The sequence below is a fragment of the Sebastes fasciatus genome, chromosome 20, assembly GCF_043250625.1.
Source record: "Sebastes fasciatus isolate fSebFas1 chromosome 20, fSebFas1.pri, whole genome shotgun sequence".
Lineage (NCBI taxonomy): Eukaryota > Metazoa > Chordata > Actinopteri > Perciformes > Sebastidae > Sebastes > Sebastes fasciatus.
In genome coordinates, this window is record NC_133814.1 from 21811254 (window position 1) to 21835477 (window position 24224).

The following is a 24224-nucleotide window of genomic DNA, read 5'->3' on the forward strand; positions in this document are numbered from 1 at the left end:
TGTGTAAGACCTCCCGCTAGGCTCTCCAGTTTCCCCTATATGCAAGCAGCAGCGGCGCCTTTTCTGCTCCCTTTGTGTTGTGTTGACTGTAATATCTTACCCCTCACCCTCCTCATCCACTTCCACACTGAACTCTACTCTACCATGTCATAAGACGCTGTCTGTTAGGTTTCCTCTTATATTTCACTCTGCTGAGCTGAAGCCAACTGAATTGGTTTGATTTGTGTATCTTGTGTTGTTTCTGTTGTGGCAGCTGAGGATGCTGGTGAATATTAAGAACTACTTGGCAGTAGAACAGTCTGTCTGTGTCCCTGTCCCCCTAGCTTTCTCTTCCTGTGTGTGTGTGTGTAGATCTGCAACAATGTGTGAATACGGCTACAGATACACTCCAGTGCAATGAAATGAAATCTGATCATAAAGGCTGAGCTTCTCGACAAATAAACGACACGAAAATGTGAAATGCTCGCCTGAGAATATTATATGTCTAAGGCTTTTATTGTGAAAGGTAAGAACAAAAGGAGTGGATCTGGTGTGCGCTTGCCTTTGTGAAGGTTGAAAGAAGCAATAAAGTTTGCCGTCATGGTTCGGTCTACGGAGCCTCCGTGTTCTTGTTTCAGAAAATAGCTGCAACTCAACCCCGTTCCGCACAACGTGATTGGATGACGCCTTTATTCACGGTGTGAAAGCTCAGAAAAATCAACCTTGTTCCGAAAAAAAGTACAGTATGTCGCTTTTCGGAAAAAAAATAGGTCGAAAAAATATATTGACGTGCAAATTAATCGCACAAAAAAAACGCCCTCCTTGTGTAAAGGCCTTTAGAGGTCAAGGGTGGTAGCAGGGTATTTAAATCCTTTACTTGGGTAAAAGTAATGATACAACAATGTAAAAATACTCCACAAGTAACAGTCCTGCATTCGAAATTTAAATTAGGAGAAAATGTAAAGGTATAATCAGCAAAATTTACTTAAAAGTATCAAAAGTAAAACGAATGACATCTATTTTGTTTGATTTATACGTGTTTTGTATCTATTATTTTTGTGGGATAAAATCTTTGAAAATCAATAAATCATATTTAGAAAAAAATAAAATAAAATAAATAAAAATAAAAATAAAAAAGTAAAAGTACTCAATATGCATTATGACTCCTATATTACATTATGATATATATTATATTATTTGCATTGGTGAGATGTAACTAAGTACATTTACTCAAGTATTGTACACATTTTAGATACTTGTAATTCACTTGAGTATTCCCATTTCATACCACTACTAGTACTTTTTATTCTGCTACATTTGTAGTTACTTTACAAGATTTTACATTGAAAACATATGATGAGCTTATAAAATATGGTGCAATGTTATAAATTAAGTGCAGTACTTAACTATGACTGTAATATCTTACGGTGCATCCACACTTGTACTGGCGTAATGGGTTGATTACAGTATGTGTGTTTATGTATACAGTATGTGGTTACTCACTCTCTACTGACAAGGTGATGGGCTGGCTCGTCTTGTTCTCTCCGTTCTTGTCATTTACCGCTTGGACGTAGTAGCGCCCGGCATCCGGCGCCACCGTCGACAGTATAACCAGCGTGTTGTCCAGCGTGATGGCACTGAGGAGGGAACACAAGCAGAGTGTTTTTAGTATTTCGGGGCTTATTGAATATAGAAGATAATGGGGGAGGAGAAGTCAAGGTAGGTGTAAGAAATCCAATTTAAAAAAACTGTTTCTTGTGCTCAATCAAAATCAAGCAATACATTGCCAGGCTTCAAAAGGTAACGTTGGACTGCCTAATTAGAGTTAAATATGTTTGGAGTCGGGTTGTGTGTCCACACTTGATCCCACGGCTGAAAAGGGCATTAAACATTTTAACATTTTAATTACACTGTTCAAGCTGCATTAGGTATATCGATTTACAATGTGTAAACACTGTGTTGGTGCTGACTGAGCAAAGCAGAAATATTGACAACCTCCCTCGTTCATACTTCTCCTTATGGTACGCTCTGAAATATGATAGCCCTGCGTAATAACCCGGGGCTTCTAATTGGCTATTTGTACCCCTCTGCTTCCTGTGGTTGCATTTTGGCAGCCACGACTTTTTGGCAGGAAACAATAGCGTCTTCTTTGTCGGCTGCTGAAATGACGCCTGAATAAATAAACACTAATCCATTCTTTCAGAAGGTGTCCTATAAGGGGCTAATATCTGGTGTCTTGTTGTCTCTATCAAGCCCTCTTTTGGACTTTCCTCTCATCATGTAGAGAAATCGTCCTCCCTCCTCTCTGGCGCCTGATGTTAGAGCCCCCTGACTATGTTTACAATCAATATTTTCTTATTATCTGTGCCTGTTCAACAATCTGGCGGCAGATAGCCCGTTCCAACCGGTTGCCTTCCTCCACATACATCTTTTCCTCTGGCCTTATCCTTTCCATCTACTGTTCCGGCATACTCCCCCCTCGCTCTCCTTTACTCCATCCAGTCCACCAGATGCTGAATGTGGTCATGTGAAGGAAGCGATATCTGGTTATCTATACTGACAGACACACAACTCCCAAACCACATTTGGGAATAAACGCATCAACGCAGCAGCTAAAATGTATTCTAAACAAAACAAATATTCACATTTGTGACACGTACACCTGAAGACACGGGCATCGTTATGTGCTGAAGTACAAATCTCTCACATCAGGAAACAAAAGAGAGTTTCAGTCAAAGACCAACCAGAAAAATACAGAGAAACCAGGGCTGCAATAACTAATCGATTAAACTTGAATCTAAAAATAGTTGGCTATAGATTCCATCATTGATTGTTATGATGCACGGCACATGCTGTGGCAACATCTCCTATAGGGGGGGCAGTAAGCCAGCCTTGTGATGAATAACAGGAAATGACGCATGTCTCCTTTAAAAAATGTTGGAGGCGTAGACTAATGATACAGCGGAGAAATGTGCAACTCATGATGACAGGTTGTAATTTAAAAACAAACAGTAATACTGACTGTTTTCTCTATGTTTTGTGATGGATCAATGTAGCCCTGATATAGCTATTTCAAAGCCAACAATTGATAAAACTAACGTTCCTGATAAAGCTATTTTAAAGCTAATGCTTGATAAAGTTAACGCCTAGCTACATTGATCCATCACAAAAGGGAGAGAACCAGAAACAACAATATCTGATTTAATATATATTAGTTATATTTCCCTTTTATTCTCAGTGCATGGCTGCATCCCCAATGTCCATTTATGTAATTTCATGTTTTTATTGCATTAAAAAAACATTGTACAGATGCAGTAAACTCAACTAAACTGATGTACTTGCATCAACTACTGTCCACCACTGAAAATCCTAGTTTATGTTGTTAATTATTGACAACTGAAGGGCGGCAAACATTATTGGAGTTCCAGCAACTACTGTAAGTCTGAGAAACGTAGAGTGCAAACCGTGGCCTAAACAAAGAAACAAAGAAGATTCTTCAGTGTACTTCAGTTGGTTTATGTGTTTTTGTAAAGGAAGGATGTTGACACCCTGCAATTGAATGAATGGGCATGTTTACAGTGGAATCTAGATACACCCTGTAAGGAAACAGGAAAGGGGGGGGAGACTTCCAGCGGCTGGAAGTTGGCTGGGAACTGGCTGGCAGCCGGCTGGGAGGGGAAATCTAGGTGGCTGCATCTGTACAAGAAGATGAGAAATACGTTTTGTGTTTTTAGTAAAACGCTGGAAATAATAAAATCTAGCTTTTTTCTTTTTATCCGATTAATAATCGATTAATCAAAGTAATAATCGACAGATTAATCGAACGTCAAAACAGCTGTTAGTTGCAGCCCTAAGAGAGAAACAAATCAATCGTCCAAATGGTTGTGGCGCCTACCCACCTTCTGTACTCTGTGACATTTCAGTTTGATTTTTTCTCTTTGACGTTTTCCCAGAGCTATTGGCAGCACACAGTCGGTAATAACAACTACCTTAGCAATCAATAACAAACAAAAAGTCTTTGCCCCCCTGCAAGTAATGGCTTTTTTCTATAGAAGTACTGTAATTCTTGCTGCTTGCTGCACACAGGTGTAAATCCTGTATATTTCAGCCGTGCTCCTGTTTCACAGCTGATGACCTCCTCTTTCTCTCCTCCTCCAATCAAACCCACTCCACTTCTCCATCCACTTGTTCCTCAATCCTGACCTTCGTCTCATCAGTGGGGGATCTAAGTACCTGCTGTGCCTTATTAAGGGAGCAAGAGAGCTGATGAGAAACTGTGGGAAAAAAAAAAAAATCCAAACAGGGATAAAAATGCTCAGAAAATACATGCAGGTGTGCACACATATGAAACAAATCTCTCATTGTAGCTCCAGGGAGGAAAAGCATTGGAGTGGTGTGCTGTGTGTTCTGCATGTACACGTGTGCCGATAGCATTTACAGTATGATGACTAATGAGATCCATCTCCGGACTGATTTCTCAGAGCATCTCCCCACTCACCGGGCTCATTTGGGATTCCCCGTCCGTGCATGCTGAGACTGAAAACAGTCTTCCTAAAGGGACTGGCAGGCCTCAATGGCTGCAGCTTATGATCTGCGGTAAATATTTAATGCTAGCTTGCTGGAGCGGTGACATCCTGGACGCACAGCCATGAATTATGGATCCCCTCAGGGATGTGGGCAGAACGGAAGTGTCCAAAGCGCTGAACGAATCCCAGGCGACTTCCCGGGACCTTTCTAAAACGGGGACACAATCCGGGGCTTAACTTCTTTACCTGTCGCTTAAGAAACTCTTGAAGATGAATATACAGGGTGGCGCTGCTAAGATATAGGAGGCGGGAGGTTTATATGACCTGGAGGAGACAGCCCTATTCTCTCTGGGATAATGTCCAGCATCGTGTGAGGTGAGCTCTTTCTCGATTTCTTTTCCCTTCCAAAGACCACTCCCTACTCTATAACCCCCCGTCCAAGCACTGGCCAAAATAAGTTTCAACTAATATTTTATCATCATCCAGAGCAAGTCCTGATTTCATCAATAACAGTGGGAGCAGGAGGCAATTTCTCCCCCCGGCTAGTTGATTTTAATGCTCTTCCCCGCTGAGCATTCTCTCCCCTCAGCCTGTAATCAGCGCTGCTGCAGTGGGGGTCACACAAGACTTTGTTACCCAGTGTGTTCAGCAGGTCTTACCGCTCCCCGTGCTCGCCGGTCCTCAGGGATCAAAAACCACGTGATGCAGGAAGAAATTAAAAGTAAGCCAATTATCCTGAATGGCTTTACATGTATATCAAGGGAGCAGGAGGAGGGAGATAAGACTTTGGTTAAAAGAGGTAATGGAATTTTTTTTTTTTACCAGCTTCCTGAAGTAATTTCTTGTTTTAGCATGTTGCTTATTCGTTATCTATCTCATTATCTCTCTGAATGCATTTTGGTCATCCTTATTAAGCCCCGCAGTCTCTCAGTGGTGTGTGTGAGCAGCTGTCTGAGGCTCGCTCGTAACGATGGTTTGCCACGTATCCGGCACGGTGCGGGGATTTATCAAGCCACAGAGCTGAGCCATTTGGACAAATCAGATATGTGTGAACATGCCTCTGTCTCTCTCTGGTTTTCATGTTTATTCCTACATCTTTGAATGCTTTCTCTCTCTTTTTTTTATTTCCAACCCAATTTCCTTTTCCATTATTATTCTCCAGAAAGAGCTGCGGTCTCCACAAGAGAGCCTGGCAGGCTGGACAGCTGCTCAGAAACGTCTTGGCCAAGTGTGCAGCTTTATGTGCAATCCCAGTTTTGCTCGCAGCAAGAAGCAGCAGCGCTGGTCTCATATGCAATTAATTTTTTTTTTGCGGATCAATTTATTTATGTTAAGCGTCAAGGGTGGCTTCTCAATGACTGCCAGTCTGATAATGATTCCGTAGCACTTTAATCAATAATGATGACGAGGATTGATGTTTGATTGAAATAGAGAGATGGAAAAATAAGTGTTTTATTTGCCGGTAGTAAGAGTGCTCCGATCGCTGGAAGCAGTATGGCCTGGCATTATTTATTTATTTAACTATTCTAAACAACACTGTATATCAAGTATTAATATTAAGAGATGAGAAAGTATCATGACTTGACAACTGTTTATTTATTGGAAGGCAACATGTGCAATATACTCCACTCTCCACTCTCTTCGGCTGCTTTTACGAGTTTATGAAATTTATATATTTGGTTTGTTTGTATTTAGTCTGATTCGGTTTCACAGTGCACAAATTAAAGTGGAACATTTTTATTTTATTTTAATTTGCTGAGCACCGTGTGCGAAGGAGCGAATTTATCTTTTTAGTCACGAGAGCTGCCACTTCTAAGCAGGGAATTTCAGACTTTGAAATATCCCTTCTCCTCCAGTTTATCTCGAATGACTTTATAAACGTCACTATTTTTGTGGCCTTTATTTAACATATTGTGTATGTTCTCTTCGGCTCAGATGTCAAGCAAACATCAGGCTTCTGCAGAAGTCCAGGTCAGTCCGCTCCCACTCATGTTAATGTCGTTTACCTGAGTCCATCTCAACAAATGCCCACACAGGAAGGAAGCCTGTGTTTTGGTTCGCTTGGAAACGGTCCGAGACCACCTCTCAAGTGGTTGTTTTCGTCTGCATCGCAGTGCAATTACTGCGTCACAACCGCCCAAACAAACCGCGACAGAGTTCGACTTAAATGGAATAAATGTTGGCTTGTGAAAGCGCCCTTAGAGACATTTTACTCTCATAAGTCCCTTTTATACAGAGATCCCTCAATACTGCTGTAAAGAAGACCCCCTCATTATACCGGCTTTGCTTTTCACACAGACGTTGATTCGGCACTGGGACTACCTCCGCTGCCGACTTAGCGGCAGAGCAACAATGCACCTCCATTCTGTGTTTGTACCTTTTATACAGAACAGCGAGGCAGAATAACAGCACAACAGTCCCGCCTTGAACAGGCTGTATAGAAGGGGCTTTAGTGACACAACTCACAACTCTGGTGAAGCAATTTAAGCGGTGCGTAGAGAAATTGTCTCTCGTGTTTTGCGTCATCTGATCAGCCTTCATAGAGACCACCGATCAAACTATTTAGAACGAATATCGTCCAATAACGATCTATTGGAGCACCCATAAGGCTCTGACACACCAAGCCAACGGTTGGTCGTCAGACAGTTTGGGGTTGTTGGTGAGCGTCTGTCGGACAAGTTTTTTCGGTGTGTCCCTCACTGTCGGCTCTAGTCCACCCGTGTCAGAGTTTTTTAGATGTCAGGTTTGTGTGTCTTGGCCTTTAGGCACTAGCTGCTTCCCTTTTCTTATTTTCATTATTACTAATAAACAATGATGCTTGATTGCTCTCTTTAATTAAGAACACATCGTCCCTGGACTCTACATTTTGAGCTTAAGAGCACATCTTTGTATCCCGTTCAGCCACCGACTCTGTCAGCCTGTGTGCATATCTTATCGTGTTAATCCAGCACTGACACAGAGTGACAGAGCTGTGCCTGTTCTAACACGCACACACTCGGGAGTGTTTTGGCATCTGTCGTGGCTGTCCCTCTCCGCCGGGCCGTGAGGGGCCTAACCTCGCTCCACAGCCTCAGACCTCCATTACATGCAGACAAATGGCCCCGGTCGGCTGATGGCCTCCCCCAGGAGAGAGCGAGGGGTCGACGGGATCAAGCAGCTCACATGGCCGGCTACAGTGCGAGTACAAACTACAGCCAGTTGACGGATGAAGGCAAAAATAAAGCGAGAGAGAGACACGAAGAGTGAGAGCGAGCAGCAGGCTGCATGCCCTACTGCTCCATAGACCTGTGATGAAAAAGCCTCAGCTCCTGGGGATGGAGAGATGGAGGAGAGAGAGAGAGATGAGAAGAGTTAAGGGAGCGTTGCTCATGAAAACAGCCACTTGTTTTCTCACCAGGGGCATGAACTAGAGATTCGTGGCCCACTGTTCACTTTCTGCTTCCCTGTTGCTCGCGGTTGGTTGAGTGTTCACAAAACGGTAAGTAAAAAATGGATGTCCCAAATACCACGCAAGGTCAAATAGGGACATCTAAATGAACTCGAGGCCATTTCTGATCAGCCTTGATCTGCAGACTAACCAAACACAACAGGCTGTCCCTAAACCCATCCATCAAGTGAATACAGTGATACATCTATCTACACTACAGCTGAAATGATTCATTGATTAATGGATTAGTTGATGGGACAGCCTCTCCAATGTGAGGATGCTGATTTTCTCTGTTTTAAAGAACAGTGTGTAACATGTTGGAGCATCTATTAGCAGAAATTGAAAATAATATTTATAACTATGTTTTCATTAGTGTATAATCACCTGAAACTAAGAATCATTGGGTTTTCATCTCTTCATATCTACATAGGGAGCGGGTCCTCTTCACGGAGTACACCATGTTGCTCCGCCATGTTTCTACAGTAGCTCTCCGACACGCTCGTGAAACTGTAGTAGCGTAAGCCACAACAGAGTGCAAAAAACGTGGTACCGCCAGCCGCTGTCTGACTTTCGTTGCTCTTAAAGTAGTGTTATTATGGTAAGGATGACCTCTGAGGGAGGCAAGCGGCATTACCAGGGTTTTTCACTCGGCGGCTCACGTTACTGCAGCCTTAGAAAGGGAGGAGTGAGCTGAGGGGTACTCAGTTGGTTGAATATTAGAATTTTAGACTACTGGCCACACATATTAAGACATTTTAGTGACAAAGCAACTAAATAATTAATCGCCAAAATAATCAACTGATTAATCAAAAATGAAATGATTGTTACTTACAGCCTTAATGTTTACATCCGTGAATACATATGAAAATATGATATTGGTACAAATACTAAAAAAAATACTTTTTTCTATACCTTTATTTTGGGAATATAAACATGTCTCAACTGAGCTTCCATAGAAATGTTCACCCAACCTTTTTTTCATTCAACAACATATGCCCAACTGCTCATCAGCGGTAAATATACCTGCCTATATAAAATACAGTCTTAAGTTAGATAAGTTTCCTAATTTAGATCAGAAACTATAATTATTTCTGTTGGAAAATATTCTAAATATAGCGTACACTTAAACGGATATATTTCTTTTAGGTGACTAAAATACGTTTTTCTGCCAGTCCCGTCCACAGCACTGTATTGCTTTGCTCGGTCTGTTTCTCGATTCTGGGGGCACACCGACCATCACCTACTGTAAGTGATACACCTACTATGGATAAGTACCTCATACAACCCCACTTCAAAACACCCGAACTATCACTTTAACACACCACTCATAATTTTGTTTTAGTGCAAACTCAACTCCTGACATTTGCTCCTGGTGTTCTTCATCACTAATTTGGAAGAAGGATATAACAGGAGCGACCGGCGAACCATCTTTAAAAGTAACATTTATCTATCTATTTTATGCCGATGTGAAGAGCGGTTCATGTGGATTTGGAAAAGTAACTGATAAATTACCCATCCACCGCCCCAAAGCAGTCAACCCAGAGGAAACACTGACATACATGCGTTCATTCATTATTGCATCCACATACATGATGATGTGTTGGTGTCTGTTGTTAGAGCTGCTTCTTCGTTCCCTTGTGACCTGCAGATTGTTGAGTTCATGACTAATGCTGGGCAGTTGGTCACAGGGAAATGCAGAGAATGGGCCTGGCTATTCACTGGCCCTCGTGACTAATGGGGAATCCATAGCAGACTGACAGGACCCGAACATCACAGGCAGAGGCCATTAATTGATCAGTAGCTACAGCAGATTACTCAAGGGAACTGCAATGTGTGTGTGTCAGGGATGTCCTCCCACTGACTCCTCCAGGTCAGGCTCCTCTGTGTTCTGTCTTAACGGACACCTCTACAAGGTTGTTTTCAGTGTAATGCAGATAAATCCATGCCCAGATGTCAATGGAAAGTTTCTGGGAGAGAAAACCAGGTAGCGGGCGGTAAGTCGTTGTCAGCGGTGAAATAGTGAGAGGACGAGGCTCCGCTGTATCCAGCGGCAGACTCACCTTCTAGCCAGCAGCCCTGCAATTCCTGGCAAATGTGTTTACTGAAGGAGCCTCTGATTATACACCACATTAAGTCTCCAAAATAACACAACAAATCACAGCAGCTGAATGGAAAAGACCCTGCCAAATGCATTCTCATTCAATAAGGGAAGAATAACGACTGTTAGTGCTAAATAAGTTCTTTTTCTCCTCGCATCCCGCTCTACATCACAACACAACAAACAACGTGAGGACCCAGGTTGAACCGATCCATTGCAGGGCAGCTAGACCAATCTCTAGCAGCACATTTCAGCGCTAAGTCAAACAAGGACACGCTTTCTTGAGCCTGGACAGTGAACAAGAAGACCGTCAGAGAGAAACACCACAATAAGTGAATCCGTAAGTTTAGGGGTGTGTGTTGTGAGAGACAGCACAGGAGTCTTACTTGCCTGCTACGCCAAGAACAACAGCTGCAGAGGCCACATGGCAAAGGGAGAGCAGTCTCAGTGCCACAGTGAGACGCTGCCTTGCCAGGGGGGAAACTGGCAGCAGGGAGGCAAAAAATGCAGTTTTCACTAAGTTTCTGTGGGTTTCTTTACACATGCAGCGGCCTTGGTGGTGTGCTGTGTTCGCACTAAACTACGTATGTGAGTACATGCATCTGTGACCCTGCGGGCAATTGCAACACGCTGGTGTACAGCAGGTATAATGTATTCAATCTTCACAAACTTAGTTTAGCATGTTAGCATAATTTGCTAATTTGCACTAACACAAAGTACATCTGAGGCTGATTAGATTTGCAGGTATTTGGTCAAAAGCATAATTTTAATTTGGACCCGATGATGGTGCTACATGGATAGCTAAAGTTACTGTCTTGCTGTTATATGACCTACATAAGTAAACGAGGCCCATCAGTTTCACCAGAAAGTCATTCAGCTCAGACTCCAGCGGGGCCTCCGGCAGCGACCAGCCCGCCGCGGACAGACCCAGATCTGACTTTACTGGTGCCTTCGACCTGCAGTCGGAGCTCCAGCAGGAGGTGGAGAACTCCTCCTCCGGCCAGGAGCAGAGCTTCGCCTCGCTGCTCCGCTGGGATTCAACATGGACACCACGCTGCTGGAGGCACAGGCCCTATTGCTTGGCCCGCTGGAGGGGAGGGAGGCCTCGGAGAACCAGGACAAAACAGGGGCAGACTGCCGGACACTGCTGCTGTAAAATGAGAGGTTTTCTAAAGGGACTCTGGTGCTGGGAAACACTACCTCTTTTGTACAAAATTAACAAAATAGAAGTTTCTTGTAGTGACTTTAAGGGATCAGCAAAGCTCTTACAATTCATACTGAAGGGGAAAATGAATGTCAGGATTAATATTCGTGAAAACCCATCTAATATTTCACTCAAAACCCAAAATATTAACTTCATGGCGGTGCTATAGGAAAATATAGGGGATCACCAAAGTCAGCCAGAACCAAAGAGGTGGACCGACTGGATACTGTTTTGATAACATAAACAGGGTAAGTAAACGCTATATCCCAAATATGATCAAAACCAGCACACTATTGTGCAACGTACTCATTGCCATCCCTAGAGCCACGCCACTAAAAACAAAGAGACTGTCTTCCCTGTCCTTTAAACAAACTCCCGGGGTATTTAAAGGATTTGCATTTGATAAATGGATTTGAATAAATACGATCAAACCCTAATCCCGGTATTCTGCTAATGTTCACATCTCCAGTAATACCTACTGTATATTTTGAGGCGTCTACTTGTGATCGGATCATCTGAGATGTATTTGCTTTTAGTGTGCACAGGACCTGAGACACATTTCACCTCACAAAAAGTCCTTGCAATCAACAAGTGTCACCCCTGGATTGATTTCAACACTTCTGTCACCTTTCTACTGCAAAAAAACAAAAGAGCAAGACAAGACAAGAACACCCCTCCTCCTACTGCGTGAATGTAAACACAATGCGACAAATGATGTAGTTGAAGCACAGCAGCCTGCAGAGGAAGCGTGTGTTTTATTAGCTGCTGGTTGGAGGTGATTACCACAGTTATTCTGGGTCTGGCTGTTTTTTTCCCCTCCCTCCTTCTCCTCTATTGCTGAGGTGTGATTAAGCAGAGCACAGAAAGAAGAAGCAAGACGAACCCCTGGAGAGCTTGCAAATTAAAGTTATGACACCTGAGGAGGGATAGCAGGAGCAGGGGACAATGAGGGGAGAAAAAGGGAGTCAAAAAGCACAGTGGTGAAGTAGATATATTGTAAATGAAAGAGAAAATGGTCTCCGTGGTTGTACCCCGTTGCATCGTTTTTCTAATCCTCTTCACTGCTATTTTACTCGTGACTAGATGGAACCAGCAGTCTCACAAAGACTATACCTAGAAAGCCCATGTGACGATGTTTAAAGAGACCACACAGCTGGAACTGACTCTGGAGAGCACTAGTCCTCAAAAAAAGAGCCTTCATCAAGGTAACAGTGTGCGTTTCGGCGCAGAACTCTCTCTCTGGCGCTCCCTCACTAGTGAGACTTTGATGCCTCTACAGAGTCATCGCTAGTGGCACGAATCAAATTCAATTAAATGATTTTCAATAAAAAAAAAAAAAAAAAAGGCTGGCTGTTATCAACGGTGCTCATTTGCACACAGTGACCTTGGTGGTGTGCGCGGAATTAGCATTCTCAGAGCTAGAGGGTAGGTAGCGAGGATGAAGAGAAGCAAAGTACACACAGTGGGTGGCCCATAATGGAGACAAAAGGAGTGAGAGAAGAGAGAGAGAGGGAGACATCAACACAAGAAATAAATGAGACAAGAAGAGAGAGTTGAATGTGAAATAATAAAGAGCCTTCTCGCCAAAAACTGTCGACAAAGTGTGATCATTCATCAAACTTTCATAACAATAACCTCTTTAAATGCCAACTTAACACACACACGTCACTGCCACCTTTTCCTCTTAAGGACTTCTTAAAAGTAATCCAGATCTACCGCAACAAGACGGAACAAAATCGAAGCGAGCGGCCTACCCACGGCCGTCCGCAGCCTTCGGCTTCTCAGTCAGTCTTGGCGCTCGTCTCATTGTCATTCTAGGTCAGGGTATGATTACTGATGATGAGGAGCTGATAAGAAAGATTCACTCTAACCAAGGGCAAGGTCACCTCCCACTGCGAAGAAATGCAGATGTGATGAGATGGGGATAAGTGCCTTTTTAACACACACACACACACACACACACACACACACACACACACATGCGCGCAGGTGTGCAGACACCCAAAAAGTATTCCCACACAAAGCGGGAACACTGAGATGTGTGTAGAAAAAATACCCAGTGCACATGCTCTCCCAAAGCCAATCACTGAAGGAATAGTACCATCTCATTGACTGGAGATGAACAGCATGTAGTCCAGTGGTTCTCAAAGTGTGTGGTATGACAGGTGGGAAGTGCGTGACCGGGGGATAAACAATTTGGCTACAGCAATGGTGTTCATGCAGACAGTCTTTAGGTTTACAAAATGGACAGACATTAGACAGGGACAACAAGAGAAACAGACGATGCTTCCAAGACAAACAAGACAACATGCTCAGCTGACAATAATCAAAACAAAATATGACAAATTAAGGCTTCAACAAATATTTCAAAGCCTGGAAGCTTCGTTCATAACATTGACATTCGGATTGTTATCAATAACTTACAGACCTTCCACCTACTCTTCCCTCTCTCTCTCAAACACACACACACACAGAGCGAGCGAAGCGGTGCTCAGTCCATCTCTGTAATTGCCTCAGTCCTCAGTCCAAAAGTCAAAATTTATTGAAAAAAGATAGATGTTATAATTTCACAAAATGTTTTCATCTAACGAAATATTCTGCTTCGATCCAATTTGTTGGAGTTTAGCCTTTCAAAAACAACATTAGTAATATATAAGCCTGAATATATCATAACAGTTTTGTTAATTTTTCATGTTTCTAAAATTACGGGATCAGACCTCATATAACTTAAGTACAAAAAGTACAAAAACTTTCTCAATCCACCTCTTCATTTTATGAATAAAATGGGAAAGCAAACCCCATTTGAGGCTTTCAGCAGCTGCCCACTGGCCCCACCGGGTACTGATGGTGCCGTACGAAACACCACCGCTGCCGGCTGGCAAATGCTGATAGGTGACCTCAGAAACACACAGCGTCCCATTTTTTAGACCAAAATTTAGAGAGACAGAGACACAGATAGGCTGAAATAAAAGTGTTTTTTCTTTTTAAAATAAAAAATGTGGAACAAAGCGACGATTTCATTTCACACGGTGCCAAAACTGCTTTGGTCTCGGCCCCTCATTTTGCAGGAGAATTTCTCCTTTAGCACACAATGTAGCGAGATGAATGACAAAAGACAGGCAAGAACAGACGCTCTCAAACCAAAGCACTCAAAGACCCCAGGAACAAACAAGGCACAAAGACGTATTCACAGAATCAAACACAAATTCAAAGTAAAAGCACAGAAAAGAGTCCAAGGGAACAAAGGAAACAAGTAAAAAAGAAAAAGGACTTACATGCGACTGCTGGGTGGAATCTTACGCCCATCTCTGAACCAGGTGACTTGCGGCTGGGGGAAGCTGCGAATGCGTGGCGCCGGGATAACGGCACCCTCACCCTGAGAGACGGATTGGGTGCGTTCACCCTCCTCAAAACTGCCCATAACTGCAGGAAAACAAACAAAGAGCACACAGGTGAGAGTGAGAAAAGGAAAAGGGTGCGTAAAGTCCCAGACACAAATCACTTTTTCCTTTCTAAAATCTGACTTTTGGTGCCCACAGAGCATTTTGCCATCTGCTTTCTGTTGTGAAATGTTACATCGAGCCACTTTGATGGACAGCGCAGTGTTGTTGCCATGGTTTCGACAAGTACACCGAGGAAGGCTAAAGGAACCAAGACGCAATGACTCACAGAGGGACACAGAGGGGATGCTAAATTGACTCATATTCATATTCCGTATCCTCCTGTGCGGATGCATCAAGGGCAATCAATCTTGATCACGCTCTAAATGTGTGCATTACTCAACATGGTAGATGACCAGCGCTGCCGCTATTCTATTATCTCCTAATATATTTCATTTGTTACAGCGCTTTTATTCCTCCCCTGTCTCATTATATCTTAAAAGCTGACAAAAATACTGCGCTAATATTCCTGCTTCTGCCTATCAGTAAGTGAGATCTATGGGCAGGGTTAGGAGATTTTGATGGATCTCACGTCGATCGGCCCTAATTTCAATTGTTGTTTCGATCTCAGCTGTGCTATTCTCTGATGCAATCATGTTGGTTGATGCTGACTGTAAACCTTTATAGGACAGCAGTAACAAGCAGACTTTGTCTTTTCTTCCTCCTCCGCTGACTGAAGGAAGAAAGTGCAGACTTTGGTTTTGTGACAGCTGAATAACTTAAAGGGTTACTTTGGTATTTTTCAACCTGGACCCTTTTTTCCCATGTTTTTGTGTCTAATGCCAGGTAGACATTATACGAGAATCAAGACGATTTTGGGCCCGATTCCTCCCTCCTGACAACGGTCAGCAAAGCCACACATGTTTTGCTTCTAAAGATTATCTTTCCAGATATTCCTGTGGTGTGAGGTATGTTAAGAGCGTTTTATACATCCACCGATCTGCTCGGAAGTCCATTCTAGCCGCACCAATCTCAAATCTTAAATATTAAAATGTTCAATATTTACGATTAGATATCCTGTTGTGTGTGGGGAACCCAGAGGACCGCCGATGACGCTGTCACGTGGGAAAGAACGATAGCCAACCGAGAAACAAGCTGACTAAAGAAGGAAAGACAAAACGGCTAATGCAAAACGCGAAGCATAAAGTATTAGTAAGATGGACCTCAGAAATGGAGGACCAACTTGTTGATTTGTGGCAACAACAGAAGTGTTTATTTAACGTGTCTCCATGACTTCATCTCTCTTTTTCTTTGTGAATCTTCAGTACAAAGTAGTGCCAAAACTAACATAGCTAATTATTCCTGCCTGTTGTCGACCATGTTTGTTTACACTAAAGTCACGTTTGATTGCGAGAGATTTCTTTGTGAGATTTCTGTTTTTTTTTAGTTGGGATTCTTGTTGTTCATGAATAGAATCTGTTAGCGTGTGGTGTGCTGTTTTGGCCAAATCGTTGCTCTCCACACACTATAGGAACCAAACTGTTAAATTCAACATGACATGTCGTTATGTGTGGGGTCTCTCACATTTTCAACATCTGTTAAGATTTGAAAAATGTTTTATTGTGGGCGAGCCTAAACTCCGACACTTAATAATGTTAAGAACACAACCTACGCACTGAAATATTCCTTAAAGGAGTTTGCTACTTGTATAACTCATTTTAGATTAAAAAACATCTTAAAAATACATAGTTCCCTGATGCTTAGGCCCGTATTTATTTGAGCCAGAGTATACGGATAATCAGATTTCACAATGAGACTTCTCCTCGAGCGGGACTAGGATACAATAACTAACAAGCCAAAGGTAAGAAAAACCTTTTTATTTCTCTGTACGCTCCTTTCCATAATGACGTCAGACACTTATAATAACATGCTGAGCCTTTCAGAGGCAAAGACAAACACTTTTAGTGGACACAAGGTTACATGGACGCTGCTCTCTTGACCTCGCAGCTCGTTTAGCGGCTGCTGGTTACAGCGTTCTCCCTCAATACTGGACCAATTTTAAAAATTGTTGTCCCCATTAGTCATTTAGACACAAAAAAACATGGAAAAATAGGGTCCAGGTTGAAATATACTGGAGTTACCCTTGAAGATTGTTTTTTTTATCTCCATGAGAGACGAGGAAAGGATCATATATTTGTCTCTTCAATTCAAGGGAAACAATAAAGACAACTCCGCTGAAATCATTTGAACATTACATCAAACACTCAATTAACTTCCAACACAGTTTAGAAATAATAATATCTTTGAGAAATGTAGGGATCAAGGTATGGGGGGCTTTGAACTGGGGATGTTGGAGTGGTTGTGCATCGATGGCAATCTTATTTTTCTCTCTCTCGCTCTCTTTCAAAGAGAATAAAAAAGGTAATCTGGCTTTGCGGTGGAGCTGTGGTGCTTAGCTTAAATGAAAATCTGGGAAGTGTGCAAATCCCCTGACTTTGATCTGCAGTTTCGGCGATGTGATGTCCTCCTCCCCTTCCCTAAACTCTAATGCCTCGGCATGTTTCCCTTTCTCCGAGGTGTGTCTCCGCAATCCTAATTGTGCTGCCTCAATGGAATAGCTCGCAAAAGAGATCTCCCCATCTATCCCCTTCTATCTTCATTCTTTCTCCCCGTCTATCTCATCCATTTCTTCTGCAGGTGTCCTTAATTCTTCTTTTTTACGCTGTCTCACCGTCCGCATCCCTTCAACTGATGAGGGGGGGGAAGAGAATTATGGAAATGGGGAAGAGGTGGGAATAAAGAAGAACAGAATAACAGTGGGGAGGAAGCCAAGAAATAAATAGAAAGCAGTGATGGTCAGACAACAGACAGAGTCCAAAGAGAGGGAGGGAAGAAACAACAAAAACAAACAGTGATAGAAGCAACAAAGAGGCAGAGAGAGGAGATGCAGAAGGAAGCAGTTGGCCACGGCAACAGCATGTTTGTCCAATACTAAAGAAGTGGACCGGCGGGACCGTCGGGCCCTCTCCGTCTCCCTCCCATCTCTTCCTCTCGCATGCCTGGTTGGCTGCATTGTTCAGTCAGGTACATCGGCGTGTCACATCCACTCAAATGTCGCTGAAACAAGGGGAAGCCAATGAACCTGGCACACCCTGGGAAGGTGGGATAATGGGCGTAGGGCGGTTGTGCCTATGGTGGTGGTGGTGGATTTAACGTGACAACACTCCTGACACCTCTTGCGGTGCGTTTGTAATAGCTCGTTAACAAGACGAGGGAGCTGAAGCTGCCTGGAAGTGGCGCTGGAAATTTACAGAAACGCAAGCCCTATTTCCAGCGAGAAGCGACAGATGTTGTTGACAAAGGGAGAGAGAATGAAATAAGCGGCGGTCATATTGAAATGAAGCAAAGTTAAAAACAAGTGTGGCAACAATATCAATCTAATGAGAATACTGAGTGGAACAGCTGTCCGGGTTGATAACACCCCGAATGATATGCAGGTAGATCTTTCACCCTGCCAGCATCTGTCCCTCCCTAGTCAGTCCTTGATACAAAGGCAACCAAACAGAGTGTCGGCATACTGTGTACTCTGCAGGCAGTCAAACACAAGCGCACACACACACACACACTCCCTCTCTCTGCATCTATCTATCATCCATCCATTAGGCCCATTCATCTGTGTTTCACCTCCATCCCGAGCGGATACTCACAGGCCACCTGTACTTCTGTGCGCCTCTGCAGAAGGGCTCCCACCCGATTCCTCACGATGCAGCGGTAGAAGCCAGCGTGGGAGCGGTCCAACGAGGGGATTAGGTACCTTTAATAAACACACACACACAAGACACGCATGAGGAATCTCTTAAATTGCGATGAACTGGTAAACTAATTAAGACAAAAGCAGGAATCAAAAGGGTACTTATGTAAGTGCACAAACACGGGTATTTGCACATTTGTAAGCATGAACGTACTGAGAAGGCACAAATCAGCGTCTGAGTAAACACACACACACACAAACGTAAGAGCATCTAATAGAGGATCAAGGGCACAGAGGACATCGGAGCTTAGCTATTGTTTATTCCAATGATAATGATGCTCGGGAGGCTAACCCAGCTACCACAGCAAAGCTCTCCCCCAAGACACACACACACACGCACGTACGTCATAGACAGGCACAGACAACAAACACTTGCATTCAAATTTCCTCTAAGCAAACACACACGTATGTGCAAAATCCCCTGGGACAAAAGGTTGAAGCTGTAATGTCTCCAGCAGTTGACACTCAAACTCCCTCTGACCTTGACTTAAGCGTCCAGCTGTGGCGGCAGTACCGCCTCCCTGCCATGTGGAGGCAGCCTAACATATACTTTATGAAGCTGCTGTTCTGTGTGGAGACTAACTACCCACTTGATGTATGTTGGATCTTGAGCCACATCTGGTGATACAGCTGATGCCAAAAGAACAAGTGGCAACTAATTCATGATGTTAAAAAAAATGCTGGCTCTCATTTATTTTTGCAAACCCTCCACTAAAGCTAGAATTAAAACGTACCTTATAAGTTGCCATAAATATACTATAAATCACAGTAAAAAATATGACTTAGGATACACTATACTACTTACACAGGAAACAATACACTTATGAAAGGTACACATACATACAATTAAAAATATATACTTATTTCCCCAGTTTTAATCCTGTGTCCCTGTGTTAATTGTTCTTTTATCTCTTGTTATATGCCAAATATATGTAAAATAAAATCTGTATCATAGTATTTTTACTTTCTTTTGTCTTCCTGTAAACGGTTTGAAATGTTTCATGACTCATCCTGCACTCGGGAGCAAAAATTCATCCAATCAAATGAGACTTTGGGTGCCTACCGAGGCACACTGGTCGCATAAAACAGCACTTTGCCGTTTGCAATATGGAGAGATAGGAAGAGATGTGTTTTTGGATGTCAGCGGGCAAAAACGTTTTCAATTCCAAAACAATGTTGCTGAGATCTAATTCATTCAAGGGAAACTTTGCAACATTTTCAACCAACTCTGTGTCACTGCAAAACGGCAGTAAATGCAGATGAACGGCAAAAGGCCGCCGAATGATGACGCAAAACGATCGGCAGACTTTTTCTTTTGCCGGCGGGAGCGGGGGCTCCGGGCGCTGCAGTAACACAGAGCCGGTTTAAAATGGGCAAAGTTTCTCTCATCTCTCCTCGTCCTACTCCTGGTTTAACAACAGGTGAGGGAGGAGTTGTTATGGTCGAGCTATAGAGTGAATGAAGAGAGGGAGCGGTGTTAGTGAGAACAAAGCAGTGAATAAAAAAAAATTCAATTTTATCGCTGAAGCCAAGAAACGTCCCGAACACGGCAAAAATAATGAGAATAGAGAAAATCCAGGCAGAGGGCTGCAGGGTCTCTGCAGAAACAGACACCACCACACACTTCTAGTGGGGCATAAGTGATAATTGAGAGGGATAGAAAATTCCTGCATATTACACCTTTAAAGACACTCTAACTTCCGTTTCACAGGGACTTTAAAATACTAAAATTGCAATTCAAGTCTCAAATGATTTCTGAAAGTGACAATCTGACAATCACACCCACTTCATGCAGTAGATGGTCTGAACTTCACACTTAGGCTCTCTTGTTTCATTCCTCACACAACAACTTCCTTCTTCGAGAAGGGGCTTTCCAAAAAAGTGTTCTCCCCATTTGCACGATTCAATGCTATGAGACTACAAAGACATGCATAAGCCACAGAGCTCTTGTAGAGCGATCCGGGAGTGCGATGCATCCAGGAGGAGGCTATGATGATTTTAAGTGGCCATTCAAAACAGCCTTAATGGTCCTGTGTGTGTGTATAACAGCTGTTAGACGGCATCGCTTGTGAACTAACAACCAGTCTACTGGCTTCAGGAAGAGACTCCCGCAGATACTCATCAGTGATCAATGTTTGTTTGGCTGCGCGCATGTGTCTTTTCGATATCTGCAATACACCAGGGTATATCTGCGTGAGATAACCTCAACGACACTGGCATACAGAATGGATTTTATCCATTTCATTTCAGAGATCAGCCATCCAGACTGCTCAGAACGCCAGGCATCATCTCCTTAACAGCCTTCCAATAACTAATACATGTCGGTGCAGTGGGAGATGCATTGAGCGGCCAACTGTTGAAGTCTCTAATGGCATGTTGGATGGCCGCACAACATGTAGAAGTTGTGAATTGGCCCGCAGCGAGTTGCACATGCTTAATTTGAGTCATTCTAGCGCAATACATTCTTGTCAAAATAAATACTTCTTGTGGGAGGTGAAACACTTATCACTAGGAGTGTGCTTGCTATCTTTCTGTCACATCCCTGCATGCTATGTGCTCAAGAGTACTCAGCGCACTGCCAGGCAGCATGTCGTAGTGTAACCTTCAGTGATGGGATGTACCCGTTTTTATAGTAATACATGCAATTTGTTTGAAAAGTTTCTTTTTGTGATTTAACCTTTTGATTGAAGAGGTTTTTCTTTACATGAATACATGTTTGGGAAGAGCTTAAGTGAATGAAATAGAAGTAAAAGAGAGCAATTCAAAAGTTCAGAAGTGCTTTCAACACGCTGTTTGCAGGGAAGTTTGGATACGTTAACAAAAATAAAGCTAACGTTGAGGACTAGGGAGTCACATAATAGCAGCTATTATTGCAAACAGTACTCACACTAAATATACAGTACATGAACAGATTCTAAAAGTATTCAGGACTTTTTCACAGAGGAGTTTTCACAGACTGCCAAAGGCTTAAGAGAAAAAGAAGCAAAATGATGCTCTCTAAGAGGCTGTGTAAAATTAGCTAAACACACACGTTTACTGAATGAAGCCTAATACAGAGAACCAGAAGCTCTTTTGAAGTCCTCGCGAATTTGATCAGGCTGACAAAAAAACCCTGCTTTAAATTAGGGCCAGGCGTCTATATCCCCTTCAGGAATGTAAAGTTACTTAAATATCAAACACACATAACGATGGGTGACAAATTAAAAGAAAAACCAACATCCAATTAGGAGCTGCCAGAACAACTTCAATGTGCCGTGGCGGAGATTCATCGAGTCTCTGAACTGGATGGAACACCATTCCTCCGAAAGATATCCTCTCATTTAGTGTTTTGATGATGGCGGTGGAGAGCGCCGCCGTTCACTCATTAAACCATTCAGCCCCCCCGTCAAGCCCTGTACGGAAGCACTGGCATTTCTTTTGTTTATCCACTTAATTTGGGTTTTGGGGTCTGTATGTGTTAGGAAAATCTATTTCTGGCCACATTTGAACATGTAAGATACACTTGCCGCGGTGGTCGGTGTTCACGGTGTTACGCGGTGGTCGGGCACACACCGATTACATTACGTACCCACCGCCGTTTTGCTTTTTTTTACAGAAATAAAACCCATTTAGTTCATGAATTGGTATCGAAAATTGCGCAGATTGTTGGAAGTTGATTAACAGAAACAAAAACTCTTGAATCTGCATATTTCTATAATACTTGTTGTGAAAAATGTTAAGATAACTGCTTCTCGCAAACACAACTTCTGTGTCGACGACAAATGGATATGTCACTCACTACTATTTGTTTAGGGAAACACAAAACAAGACAACCCCCGTTCCCGACATTAGCACGATATCAGGCTCGATGAATACAGTGAAACGAAATTGGCAATTCATGCCATTATTATGAACGTGAAAGTTTCTCCTGTGTTATGTCGATAGCTTGAAAATGTCTTCTTGCTTTTTAGAAGTCGCTGCTACCAAATGGAAGTCGCTGCTGGAATAACAAATGGTCAGGGTGTGTTCGAAGGCTGCTAATAATCTATAACAAAAAAAAAATGAAGTGGGATCAAATCTCATTAGCGGCAACGTCAGTCGGACCCCGAAGGACTAAATGAGTTTTCGCCCAAAGTCTGTTAAGACTTAATCAACTAATCAGGAGGCTCTATTAATGATGTGTGACGCCTTTCATATGTTCCATCAGCTAAATTAATACAATTACGTATATGTGTTATGCATAGATGGAAGGAATATGAGGTCAATAGATGATGGAATAGTGGCATCGGAGTTTGGGTTGGAGAAGAAGCAGACATTAAGAGAGAGAGAGCTGACAGGTGGTGTCGGTGCTCTAAGTTTAACCTCGCCGAGGCCTACCGAGAATTCACCCCGGAGCCAGAACCTTCAGGGTGACTTTAGACAGTAGTCTCTCTCGCTCTGTCTCCCTCTTTCGCTCTGTCCCTTATATAATGAATACAATTAACCTTTGCGGAGCTGCGCGTGTTGGCAGGCAGGTTGGGGGAGTCAGCGGGGGCTCGCTGTGTTGGACAGAGATTGATTGATGTTCCTGTGGTCAGCTCACTCCATCAGATCCCCTTTAATTAGCCCCACTCAGGAGAAATGATTAGATGGAGGAGTGGCAGGGAGACGGATAGAGGGACACGAGGAAGAGGGAGGACCGGGTTCGGAGAAGGAGGAAGGCAGAGAGTGTGGATAAAGATGGAAGAACGGAAAGAGGGGGAGAAGGATGATGGCAAAACTATAATCCTTGATTGACGATGGCTGCACTTTATAGTGAGTGTTCCCATAATATCATCAAACCTGTGACCAAGGTTAGCTCCAATAACATTTTACTTAAATTGCTAGTTATACAGCAAGATTATAAACCCTCATACGCACAAGGACATTATAATTACACCCCTAACTGCATGACAGTGAATCATAAAGGGACACAAATCTGAAACGAGACGGTAATGACACACGTCTTTTTATCCGTAGCATCAATGCATTTGCTATCATTTCGAAAAAATGCTTCCTGTCATTAGGTTTTATGTAATTTCGCTGTTAAACACGGCGGATCATTTGAAACCCGACCTAAAAGGGTGTCTCTAGCGATTGCACCACGTCATGCAACAGTTATTTTTAAAACTCATAATAAAAGCAGACACATAGCGCGGAGCGTCACGGCTCACTTGTAATGATGTTTTGTTTTTTTCACTCTCGTCGTATTGTTTGAAGTTTATGATAAGGTCATCACCCTTTTACAACACTCTGATGTCACTTCACTTGCGTTAATGAGTTCACTTGTGAGACTTCAACAGCTTGTACATTCAGTGCTATATAAACAAAAGCAATAGCAGGGGAAAATTATTACTTATGACTGCCTAATTACATATTTATTTTTGGGATCATGATGAATTAAAGTGTGCCGTTATTCTGATAATTATATGTGTGTGTATATCATAACTTAAAATATCATCATGTACTACCATGATGCGACAAATACAAGACACACGATCTAACATACACGCCCCTCGCTGATGTCTCTGAAAGCAGGTGGCAGCAAATCAATAATGAACTATATATTTTTGAGGAGGTGTCCTTTGAAAGAGTATTGATTTATGTATTAAGATCATCTTCTAAATTCTGTAGGATGAGAATCTTCATTCTCTCTTCTTAAGAGACAAGATCCCATCACATACACCACATGACAGGTAATAGGGACTTTCTGGCTTAAGCTACGGGAAATCAATAGCGGGTAATTCGTCTACAGGCCCAGAGGGACGACCTCCATCCATATGTTCTATCTCCTCTAAGGAG

The 24224-nt window shown here is 42.8% G+C and overlaps 1 protein-coding gene across 7 annotated transcripts in view; it reads right to left on the reverse strand.

Annotated features, from left to right (window-relative positions):
- sdk2b (sidekick cell adhesion molecule 2b) overlaps positions 1-24224 on the reverse strand; it is a 334097-nt gene that overhangs the window by 71737 nt on the left and 238136 nt on the right. For all 7 annotated transcript variants that reach the window (XM_074619353.1, XM_074619350.1, XM_074619349.1 and 4 more), the window contains exons 3-5: positions 18322-18428; positions 14510-14657; positions 1483-1616 (exon numbers count right to left, since the gene is read on the reverse strand). In XM_074619353.1, the coding sequence (XP_074475454.1) occupies positions 1483-1616; positions 14510-14657; positions 18322-18428 (389 nt within the window). The remainder of the gene's footprint in view (positions 1-1482; positions 1617-14509; positions 14658-18321; positions 18429-24224) is intronic.